This window comes from Cyprinus carpio, chromosome A14 (assembly GCF_018340385.1).
Source record: "Cyprinus carpio isolate SPL01 chromosome A14, ASM1834038v1, whole genome shotgun sequence".
Taxonomy (NCBI): domain Eukaryota; kingdom Metazoa; phylum Chordata; class Actinopteri; order Cypriniformes; family Cyprinidae; genus Cyprinus; species Cyprinus carpio.
In genome coordinates this window covers 16,248,459-16,261,051 of record NC_056585.1, presented here as the reverse complement: position 1 = coordinate 16,261,051, position 12,593 = coordinate 16,248,459, and the positions used below count along the sequence as shown (strand labels likewise).

Genomic DNA, 12,593 nt, shown 5'->3' with positions numbered 1-12,593 from the left:
CTTTCACATAATAAATACGTATGTACGAAAAGGCGTATGTTTATTTAACATTTTATTTAGGTTCTCATACATTGGTAATTTTATAATTTTATTATTTCATAGATTGGGAATGTTGGTCTGGGTGTGGGATGGGGTAAAACGTCTCTAGGTTACGTATGTAACCCTAGTTCCTCGAGGGAACGAGACGCTGCGTCGAGCGCTTTGGGGAACGCGTCTAGCGTGAGCGACTCTGAATATCGTGTGAAATCAGTCCAATGGAAGAGCGTGACGTCACGGGCGGGGTGACGTAAGCGCGACCAGGAAGCTATAAAAGCACATGCCGCGCAGCTGGCATCAGCTTCGAGTACCAGCAAGCGCCGGCAGGGGTGCCGGGGGGTATGGCTTCGAGACGCAGCGTCTCGTTCCCTCGAGGAACTAGGGTTACATACGTAACCTAGAGACGTTCCTCTTCAGGAACTCGAGCTGCGTCGAGCGCTTTGGGGAACGAGTACCAACGCTGCCAGACTCCCAAAACCCCTGCCTAGTGTGTATCCGAAGAGCACAGCTTAGGACGAGAGGACGGATGCGCCTGGAGTGACCGGCATGTCTAGGCCGTAAAATTTTGCAAATGTAGAGGGCGTGGACCACCCCGCAGCGCTGCAGATGTCCAGCATGGATACACCTGCCAAAAAGGCCTTGGAGGCCGCCATACCCCGTGTGGAGTGAGCCTTGGCTCCCAACAGCGGGGGACGACCAGAGGACTCATAGGTGGCGTTGATAGCCTCGACTATCCAACGACTAATAGACTGCTTAGAAGCAGGAGAACCCCTCTTGGGGGGACCATAGCATACAAGCAATTGGTCTGTTTTTCTCCACAGGGCAGCTCTGTGGACGTATGCGTCCAGTGCTCGAACTGGACACATACAGTTTAGCTTCTCTTGGCCGGGCTCCCGAAAGGGAGGAGGACAGAAAGCCTGCAGCACTACAGGTTGTGGTGTGACAGAGGGGACCTTAGGAACATATCCCGCTCGAGGGTATATGAACGCTTTGGTCATGCCAGGTGCAAAGTCCAGATATGTAGGGGCCACTGAGAGGGCCTGCAAATCTCCTACTCTCCTCAGAGAGGTAATGGCCAACAGAAAGGCGGTTTTTAGTGTCAGATGTCTGTCTGAAATATCTTGAATAGGCTCAAATGGAGGTCTGCACAAAGCCTCTAGCACCACAACCAAGTCCCACGGGGGAATACGGGACCGTACTGGAGGTCTCAGCCTCAGCGCACCGCGGAGGAAACGTGTAACTAATGGATGTCTTCCCAAAGACTGACCATCGAGAAGGGCGTGGTAGGCCGCAATGGCCGCCACGTAGACCTTCAACGTGGAGTGGGTCAACCCTGCAGAGAACCTGGCCTGTAGGAACTCCAGAACTGTACCGACTGGGCAGTTTACTGGGTCTAGCTGGCGGTTTCTGCACCATGAGGTGAAGAGTTTCCACCTCAGGGCGTACAGTTTCCTCGTTGAGGGAGCTCTGGATTGGAGGAGGGTCTCAACAACCTCGGTTGAGAGACCGGATGCTATGAACTGCGCCCCCTCAGGGGCCACACCCACAGCTTCCACAGCTCCGGGCGAGGGTGAATTATCGTGCCCTGCGCCTGTGAGAGTAGGTCTGTCCTGATCGGTATCTCCCAAGGAGAGCCGTCGAGGAGCGAGACCAGATCTGCGAACCATACTCGGCCCGGCCAGAACGGGGCTACTAACAATAGACGGACCCCGTCCCGGCGTACTCTCGCCAGAACTCCTGGGAGCAGAGCAATAGGGGGAAATGCGTACAGATGAAGCCTCGGCCAGGTCTGTACCATAGCGTCCAGTCCCAGGGGAGCTGGATGAACTAGAGAGAACCAAAGGGGACATTGTGCTGTCTCCTGAGTTGCAAAGAGGTCTACTTGAGCTCTGCCAAAAATTCTCCATATCTGCTCCACCACCTCGGGGTGAAGCTTCCATTCCCCGGGCCTCGGCCCCTGCCTCGACAGTATGTCTGCTCCCACATTCAGTTTCCCAGGAATATATACTGCTCTGAGTGAGAGGAGTTTGCCCTGGGGACCACACAAGGATCTGGTGCGCCAGCTTGTACAAGGGGCGCGAACGCAGACCTCCCTGGTGGTTGATGTAAGAGACCACCGATGTGTTGTCGGTGCGCACCAACACATGGTGATCCCTTAGGTCTGGGAGGAAGTGCTTCAGTGCACGATAAACTGCTAGCATTTCTAGACAATTGATATGCCATGTCAGATGGCGACCGCTCCACAGACCGCGGGCAGGGTGGCCACTCATGACCGCACCCCAACCAGTGAGGGAAGCATCCGTCGCTAGTGTTACACGGCGACCAGGAGCTCCCAGCACTGGGCCCTGATTCAAGAACCAAGGTTTCTTCCACATGTCTAAGGCACGGAGGCAGCGCCGCGTGACCTTGATAGTTCGAAGTGGATTGCCCCTCGGGGAAAATCCCTTGGTCTTGAGCCACCACTGTAGGGGTCTCATGTACAGCAGGCCAAAAGGTATCACGTTGGACGCAGCTGCCATCAGACCCAACAATTTCTGAAATTGTTTGACAGTGAGTGACTGGCCTTCTTTGACTCTCTCGACTGAGATGAGGATCGACTCGATACGAGCAGGGGACAATCGTGCCTGCATCGTGGTCCAATCCCATACTACGCCTAGATAGGTGGTTCTCTGAACTGGAGAAAGTACACTCTTCTTGGCGTTCAGTCTCAAACCCAGCTCCCCCATATGTGCGAGAACGACATCTCGATGCCGAGCCGCAGCCTGCTCTGACTGAGCTAAAATCAACCAATCGTCGATGTAGTTGAGAATGCGGATGCCCTGCATGCGCAGGGGGACCAGAGCCGCATCTACACATTTCGTGAACGTGCGGGGTGAGAGTGCGAGGCCAAAGGGAAGTACTCGATATTGGTAAGCTTCGCCCCCGAAAGCAAACCTCAGAAACTTCCTGTGTTGTGGAAGGATGGATATGTGGAAGTATGCATCTTTGAGATCTATTGTGACAAACCAGTCCTCGGACCTGATCTGCGCTACAACATGCTTGATCGTGAGCATCTTGAACTTCAGTCTCATAACTGATCGATTTAAGACCCGCAGGTCTATGATCGATCGGACGCAACCCCCCATCCTTCTTTGGAACTATGAAATACCGGCTGTAAAATCCGGATTCCCTGTCTTGAGGAGGGACCACCTCGATGGCCTCCTTCTCTAATAGGGCTTTCACTTCTTGTTCCATAACCAGACCCTGCTCGGGGCCGACTATCGTCGGAGTAACCCCGTTGAACATCGGCGGTGCAGAGCAGAACTGAATACGGTAACCTTTCTCTACCGTGTGCAGGACCCATTGAGATACATTTGGCAGTAGTTTCCACGCTGGCAAATAATCTACTAAGGGAATCAGTCTCTCGAGACTGACCTCTGGTGTAAGAGGCCCCCGCAGGGGTGGCGAGCGTCTCAGCCCCGCTACGCGCACGGGCGGAAGATACTGAGAATGATGCTCGCTGGGGACCGCTGCGCCCTGGAACACTGGCAGGGTTGGCAGACCGGCCCCCAGAGGGCGCTGAGGCGAGACGGGCACCGTGTAATGCGGTGTGCACCGCTCTACCACAGCAGAGGCTGCCCTCTGACGCCCTGGCTCTCTGGCGTCAGGGCTTCTTGGCCGAGGCCTTCTTAGCATCAATGACTGCCCTCAAATCTTGTTTGGGCCTCGAAGACCTCGGCCGAGAGCGTCGCTGCCTTGGACCGCCCAATCGCTCGGGCGGTCTCCTTGGTGGCGCGGAGGGAGAGATCAGCGGTCCTTCTGAGCTCAGTGATGTCATCGGACTTGATCTCCTCTCCCTCATCAAGCTCCTTCAGCAGGTCAGCCTGGTACGCCTGTAACACCGCCATGGTGTGCAGACACGCACCAGCCTGACCTGCTGCCGCATACCCTTTGCCCACCAAAGCCGAAGTTGTTCTGAGCGGCTTGGAGGGCAATGCCGGGGCCTTCAGAGACGATGCCGTACCGGGGGACAGATAGCTCGCGAGCGTCTGTTCCACCCGGGGCATCGCTCTGTAGCCGCGCTCTGCAATCCCCACTACATTGCCGTAGTAATCTGAAGAAGGGATATACAGGCGGGCTGAGAATGGCCTCTTCCACGATCTAGCGATCTCTTCATGTAGATCGGGAAAAAAAGGAAGGCCCCGGCAAGGAGGTGGCTGACTCGCCCGCAGAAAGCGTTCGTCGAGCTTGCTTTTCTGCGGTTCGGTTGTTTTCTCGGCGGGCCAGTCAAGACTCAACTTGGCCACCGCACGAGTCACCACCTCCAAGAGCTCCTCATACCTAGGCGAGGGGGGTGGCGAATCCCTGTCGACAGACTCCACATCGACCTCCTCGGAGGAAGAGAGGCGGAGTGTCGATCCCTCTCCCTGGGTGGAAGGAACCGCAGAGCGTGCTTCCGACTCCAGAGATTGGGCGCCGGATCTGGCAGAAGTGGAAAGGAGATAGGGACTCGCCCGTCTCCATTCCCTCTGTCAGATCCACTTGCGAACCCCACGAGTGCAGCTGCCGTTCTGGCCTCGGCAGAAGCGGGGCCAGCACCGCGGGGAACGCTGGCGAAGGCTCCCTCCTCAAAGAGAGCCCTCCGGGAACGAAGCAGCCGCACCGACATCCTCTCACAATGCGGACAGTCGGCCCCCTCGAGAGCCGACTCGGCATGCTTCGAACCCAGGCAGACCACGCACAGACTGTGTGTATCCCCGCTCGTAATATAGCGCGGGCAGGGAGGGACACACAGTCTGAAACGCGATCCGGATTCGCCTTTGGAATGTTTAGATTTCGCCTTGCACTTGGACATTGCTTGGAGCTCTACTGGACAGACAACAGTAAATAAGACTCACAAGACAAAATGACATGCACACACAGAGCGCTTGCTGAAGACGCGAAGCTGATGCCAGCTGCGCGGCATGTGCTTTTATAGCTTCCTGGTCGCTTACGTCACCCCGCCCGTGACGTCACGCTCTTCCATTGGACTGATTTCACACGATATTCAGAGTCGCTCACGCTAGACGCGTTCCCCAAAGCGCTCGACGCAGCTCGAGTTCCTGAAGAGGAACTAAATCTACAGATAAAAGTCATTTGAAAAGTGCCAAAAATAATTAAATAATGCATGGTAAAATAAAATAATAAAATAAAATAAAATAAAACATAAAATGCATACAATGAAAGAAAAATAACATTAACAGTTCACAAGATAATTTTTACCTTCATATAAAAAATTAAAAAGGTGAAATGTGTTTTGATTAAACCAATCAATCAAACAAACAACACCTGGGACATAAAAGTGCCTGAGATGAAAAGAACTAAATGTATGAATGACATTTTCTCCAATTGTGTACAAATATGCAGATGACTGCAAAATATCTGCTATTATGTTTTTGACAATTTCTCTGAATACAGCACTTGATTAATAAAGTACAGCTGTGATTTTGTAATCAGTTGCTCAAAGACTAGTGGGTCTCTATTCCTCTGTAATGATAAGTACACAGGCTCTTGTATGGATTAGAGTGGATTAGTCCATATCAGTGTGTGAAAATAATCCAAAGTGCTTGATGGACAAGGTGGAAACATAAAATCTGTTGATAAGTGGTTTAACCCTCTGATGCATGATGTCCACTACAGCTAGCTGACAGATCTTTAAAAGCTATTTGTAACCACTGAGGGTGTGACGTTACATCCAAACCACCATGGGCCGATGGCCTTTGAACCTTTCTTATAATTCTACAATATGACTGTCCTCTTTATATGTCATTGTATTTTTTATTATTACTACTTATGACAGCAAGAATTCAATCTGCAAAAGTGGTGAAGCATCAAGTAGTTATATCTTATATTCCAGAAGATCTAGACAGCCTCTCCTGAGGCATAAACCCTCACACTAATAGAAATACAAAACTTATAATGTCAACTGGAAGTGACCTTTATAGATCAATTGCAAACTGCATAATATATAAAGAGTAAAACAGTTACACATAGAAAATTACCATGGCTTGTAATTTTGTCTCCACCTTTCAAATGCAGTGAAATGTTTGTGTTATGCTTGCTTTGGTGTGCTTGTTTAGTGCATTCTGACTGTAATGCTGAAATAAGTATAAATAAATAAATTCTATTAGTATCAATTTTTTTACTATGACAAAGAAACTAATCAAAAACTAAAGTATATGACAAAACACGGACTGAGTACTGAGTAATAGATTCATAAAGAGCTTTCTCAGCAGAGTCCAAAGCTGCCTGAAATATGTCACAAGGATTCCTAACAACCTCCATCAGTAAACACATAGAATAATGGCTGTGATTAAAGTAGCACATTATCATGCCTGCCATGTTTGTTTGTTCTATTAGACAGTTTATGAGGTTTATCACAGGGAATGTAAGAACCGAATGAAACAGATAACTGTGTCATTTCTCCTGTTCTTTGAGTTTATGGTAATGAGCAAAAAAGCACAAGGAGAACAAAGGACTAAGTGTATCAGCACCTCATCATCTATTAATTCATTTCAAAACATTGTGCCTGCTTAGAACATGGTGTCACACACACACACACACACACACACACACACACACACACACACACACACACACACACACACACACACACACACACACACACACACACTCTCCCTCTTTACCTTTGTGAACATGGGCTTGCCATGTTGTGTGACCATGGTGCACTGATCGCAGTCTACAGTGATGCAGGAGTTGTGGAAGGACTCTTTGGAGTGTTTCAGGATGTAATAGAGGTCTGACACGCCACCTTCAAATACTGTACTGAAGTAACGGGGGATGAGTGTCCGGCCAATTGCTGAGGAGGAAAACAAGATGTCATTTTCATTGCATTGCATTTTGTTGAATGTATTCCTAAAATGACTCAAAATGTCTCCACATCTCTTAAATTCTCACTGTTTGTTCTGCTACATTATTAACAAATAAGACTGGTGTCCTACATCCAAGCAATTTCTTGCAACTTCTGAGATACAGTCATGTATGAACAAAAACTGTTCCTGCATTCCCTCAAATGGTGTCATCAGCACTGACATAGTAAGACTGGTAATTTCTGATAACAATTGTTATATATTAGCCTAACTGATATGAAATATGATAATTTGTTTTTGCAAACTGTGTTTACAGTAACCTGCCTGAGGTCTTACAAAAAGTTGAGTTGGAATACTTATTCTTTCCTGCAGCTGGAGATAATTATGCAACTTTTTTTCTGTTGTTGTTTAACAATGAACGAAGACAGAGCCCCTGCCTGGATGTGTGGCCTCAGGTTTATCAGCACTGTTTGATTTATTTTTTTTTGTTTTCTATGCTTGTATTCTTGCTTCACTACAAAAACTATGGAATCCATTAAGTACATAATGCAACAAATAATTTTCCTAATCAGTATTTTTGTCAAGGGGTCTAATAAAAATGCAAATTAAAAAAAAAATAATAATAATTGGATGTGACGAGATCTCGTGGTACGAGATCTAGTTTGAATTGTTTTGTAATAAAAATGAGCGGCAAATTAGCATATTAGAAAGATTTCTGATCATGTTACACTGAAGACCGGAGTAATGCCTGCTGACAATTCAGCTTTGAATCACAGGAATAAATTACATGTTAAAATATATGTAATGATATTACATAATATTACTGTTTTTACCATATTTTTTATTAAATAATTTCAGATTTGATGAGACTTCAAAAACATAAAATTTTTTTTTGAAAAAACTAACTTTTGAATGGTAATAATAAATTAATTTCATTTTTTCCCCACTTTCATTACTCTTTTTTTTCCTTTTCGATATAAATTTAGTGAGATCTATGTTAATGCTTTATGCATGTTTAAAAAACTTACATTAAGATATATTCAAAATATAAATATTATGCTATTTTATAGGGGTGTGACGAAACACTTATCCCACGAGACGAGATGAGACACGAAACAGGGTTTCAACGCACAATTCAAACATCTCGTAGTACGAGATCTCGCAAGATCCGATGTGTCCCGCGAGAACTTGACAATGTCCTCGCAAAACAATTTGCAGTTTATATTAGAGCTGCACAGTTAATCGTTTAAAGATCGTGATCTCAATTCAAACACACGCAATCTTATTCCTGAAAGACAACAATTCAGCCATGACTATTACATCTGTTTTACATCGCGAGTGTCAGTAGAGAAGCACGTTTTGTCACTGCCCATGTTAATGAATCATTCAGGCTGCTGCTGATCCAGAAAGTGTATATATATATATATATAGATATATGTATATATATATGTATATATATATATATATGTATATATATATATATATATATATATATATATATATATATATATATATATATATATATATATATATATATATATATATATATATATATATATATATTATAATACACAACTCACAACTGGATATATTATATTATATAGATATAATAGAATTTTTATTTCATAAAGTACAAGTTGATTTCAAAATGCTCCTACATTTTTAGCATTTTGTGTTTTTCAGTTGAATAAGACTATTTTTCCCTATATATTTCAGCATTGAGGATTTCTTTAAAAAAAGTCTAAAAATCTTCTCATGAACCCAGTTTCGTGTCTCATCTCGTCTCGTGGTATAAGTCTCTCGTCACATCCCTATAAAATAGCATAATATTTATATTTTTAATCTTAATGTCTTAATGTAAGTTTTTTAAAAAAGCATAAAGCATTACCATAGATCTCACTAAATTTAGATCGAAAAGGAAAAAAAGAGCAATGAAAGTGGGGTAAAAAATTTAATTAATTTATTATTACCATTCAAAAGTAAGTTTTTTCAAAATTATTTTTTATGTTTTTGAAGTCTCATCAAATCTGAAATTATTTAATAAAAAATATGGTAAAAACAGTAATATTATGAAAAATCCTTACATACTGTATATTTTAACATGTAATTTATTCCTGTGATTCAAAGCTGAACTGTCAGCAGCCATTACTCCAGTCTTCAGTGTGACATGATCAGAAATCTTTTTAATATGCTTTTTTTCTGCTCATTTGTATTATTATCAATTTTGAAAACATATGCTGCTTAATATTTTTTGTGGAAACTATAATATGATGTAAAAGTCTTATTTCTGATCATTATAATGCATCATTTCTGATTTAAAAGTATTAATTTCTCTTTCTCTGAAAAATAAAAACTTGCTGACCCCCAGATTTTGAATGGAAGTGTGTTTGTATATATATATATATATATAATGAAAATGTATATACATACATATATCTGGGTAACCGATTGAAAAGCTTTACAAAACATTTTAATGTGCATTTAGCTGGACATCTTTGGCCAAGAAAGTAGCAGACACACCCACTGAGACAACTTGTACTTTTGCGAGTGGCTTTGCAGTGTAAACTTATCATTTTAATATTGAAACTGAACGGACGAGCAGCCTTATTCAGCTTAAGTGTCTGATTTCAGGCAGAAATAATCCATCTTACAGTCAAACTCCCCTTTGAGAGAAATTATGTTTGTGCCACCAGCCCTGAGGGACCAGAATGGGGGTGGTGGAGGAAAAGAGAGAGAGAACTTCATTTACCCAGCTTCCCTTAAGACAGCCGCCACTGCCGCCACCAGTTAAAACTGCACGGACAGAGGGAAAAAATGAAACAGCTGCAAACACGGCCAGTTTCTTAAATTGGCTAAAGTCTGGCATGACTAAATCAACACATAAATACTTGGCAGGAGGGAGAGAGTGAGAAAAATGGGAGAAGAGGAGAGAGCGGAGGGAGAGAGAGCCCTAGCTGGAGTGTATAAATGAAGGTCTCCCTAGTGGTTAAGACACAGAATGAGCTGACAACGGGAGCTGACTGTTAATGAGTGAGTGCAAGAGAGAGTGTCACGGTGCATGTGGAGAGATGAGGCGAGGACTTAAGTTTCAGGAAGAATGGTCTTAATAAAATGAAACAAAAATGAACAAAAACCACCCCGAGGGGGAAAAACAGGCAGGCTAGGAACTGCACTACAGGCAGACATAACACACGACATAAAACAACTGATGAACAACAATGGATCAGCCCAGGACTGCAAACACCAGGAGAATAAATAAGGAAACAAACGAGCAAAACAAACAATAAAAAGATGGACAAACCAAAACAATAAAATAGAAAGAAGAAAGCGCCCAAATAACAGACAGGAGAGGGCACATGGCACCAAACAACACAAGCCATGTGCTCACAGAAAAACAGTGTCATCTGGTGGCCATCCTGGGGACACCAGCAGAAGACTGTGACAGAACACCTCCCTTAAGGAGCGGATTCAAGATGCTCCAACAACAAAAAAATTCCAAGAGGTGGAACGGAGGTGGATCGGGGGAGGGATGGCGGGCCAGGCCCATGTAGTGGAAGAGGGCCTGGACACAGAGGAAGCCAGGGTGGGGCCGGCAGGGCATGAGGCCAGGGCGGAGCATAAGCCCACCAGGGCAGAGCCGGAGGGACAGACCAGTGAGGCTCCGGCCAAACAGGAACCCTGGCGGACCACCAGGGTAGGACCTGAGGAACTGAACAATAAGGCTCCGGGTAAACAGCAACCCCGGCGGGTGACCTGGATAGAGCCAGGAGATTGGCAGGCAGCAAGGGCATATCAGATGACCACCTCAGTGGAGTTAACAAGGCAGATGACCGCCCGGTAGCTCAGGCAGGACTGCAATGAAGAGCACAGAGAGGTTATTAACAGTTTTGCAACAGTCTCCTTGGCTGGGACAAGACAGACTGAGAGTTCAGGAGTGGGCACCACTGCCCAGAGAGGAGCTGAAGTGGATGCTGCCACCTCAGGAGATTCTGTAACAGAAGTCGCAACCTTGGGGGGAACTGGAGCAGGCTCAAGAGTTGACTCTGAGGGCTCCCGGACTGGAGCGGATTCATGAGTGGACTCTGAAGGCTCCCGGAGTAGAGCTGGCTCTTGAGTGGACTCTGAAGCAGTCCATGCCCACAGAACAGCCATGAGGTGAAAAGCAAAGACAGCCTTCTTGATTATAGCAGCAGCAGTGAAATTGAGCAGCTCTGTGGTGACCTCTGAGACCACCGGTGTCAGGTCCTCCAGGACCACCGGACTTTAGACCACTGGAGATATGCCAGCTGCTTGTACTGACATCAGTTGTGGGTCCCCCAAACTGGACACCAACTTCAAACGCCTTGGGCCCACATTTCTGACTCCATGCTGCACGTTTATAATACCCAAGAACACTGAAGTGGTATCCATGATGGCTGAAGACTCTGGTGTGGAGGCCATGATGGCTGAAGTCTCTGGACTGGCGGCCATCCTGTGAAGAGACTCTGGACTTGCAGCAATCTTGTAGTGGGGCTCTGGGATGGTGGCCATGTTGTGAAAAGGCACTCCATGAGAAGGCACCTCTCTTTGCATTGCTGACTGCCTTCCAATGCGGATGAGGTACTCCACAAACCCTTCAAAAGATAAATGTTTGCAACCCTACATCCTCCAGTGACTAATGGGCTCATCAAGGGCATAATTAAAGGGAACTAGGGAAGTCGTGGCCTAATGGTTAGAGAGTTGTGGGTTCGAGTCTCGGGCCGGCAATACCACGACTGAGGTGCCCTTGAGCAAGGCACCAAACCCCCAACTGCTCCCCGGGCGCCGCAGCATAAATGGCTGCCCACTGCTCCAGGTGTGTGTTCACGGTGTCTGTGTGTGTGCACTTTGGATGGGTTAAATGCAGAGTACAAATTCTGAGTATGGGTCACCGTACTTGGCTGTATGTCACGTCACTTTCCCTTTTTTTTACTTTCACTTTTAAATAAGTCCTTTAGAGCTTAGAGTTATTGTAGCCCAGCCCCTCTGCAGCATTACTAATCTCCATGGCATACTCCCTTAGATCAGTCCCTCGTTGACATAGGGAGCTCAAGGCATTGAGCTGGAGCATGCGCTGGTAGAGGGGCTAAAGAGAGTGGAGACAGGTGGATGGTGCAAGCCCTTCTGGTGAGACCTCATTATGGCTGATCCCTTTCTGTCACAGTGCATGTGGAGAGATGAGGCAAGGACTCAAGTTGCAGGGAGAATGGTCTTTCTTTTTAATAATAAAATTAAACAAAAATGAACAAAAACCACCCCGAGGGGGAAAAACAGGCAGGCTAGGAACTGTACTACAAGCAGACATAACACACATGACGTAAAACAACTGACATAAAACAACGGATCAGCCCAGGACTGCAGATACCAGGAGAATAAATAGGGAAACAAATGAAAGTTACGAGGGAGACATATGTGGAGCAACTTAAACAATAACGAGGTAACAAGATGGGCAGGGTCAGAAAATAGACAGGAGAGAGCACATGGCACCAAACAAAGTGTCATCTGTTGACCATCCTGGGCACTCCAGCTGAAGACTGTTACAAAGAGAATAGTAGAGCAGTTTGAAAGAATGGTGAAAATAAATATGAAATACCCATGAATGAAAGAATGGCACATAATGCAGGCAAATAAAGTTCTACAGGGAAGGACGAATGTGAGAGAGATACAAAATGAAAGGCTGACAGGCAAGGT

General features: G+C 45.8%; 1 protein-coding gene across 2 annotated transcripts in view; it reads right to left on the bottom strand.

Moving 5' to 3' along the window:
- The window catches only part of LOC109074957 (LIM domain-binding protein 2-like), a 61,904-nt gene that overhangs the window by 15,907 nt on the left and 33,404 nt on the right, over window positions 1–12,593 (bottom strand). For both annotated transcript variants that reach the window (XM_042770019.1, XM_042770018.1), the window contains exon 3: window positions 6,702–6,874. In XM_042770019.1, the coding sequence (XP_042625953.1) occupies window positions 6,702–6,874 (173 nt within the window). The remainder of the gene's footprint in view (window positions 1–6,701; window positions 6,875–12,593) is intronic.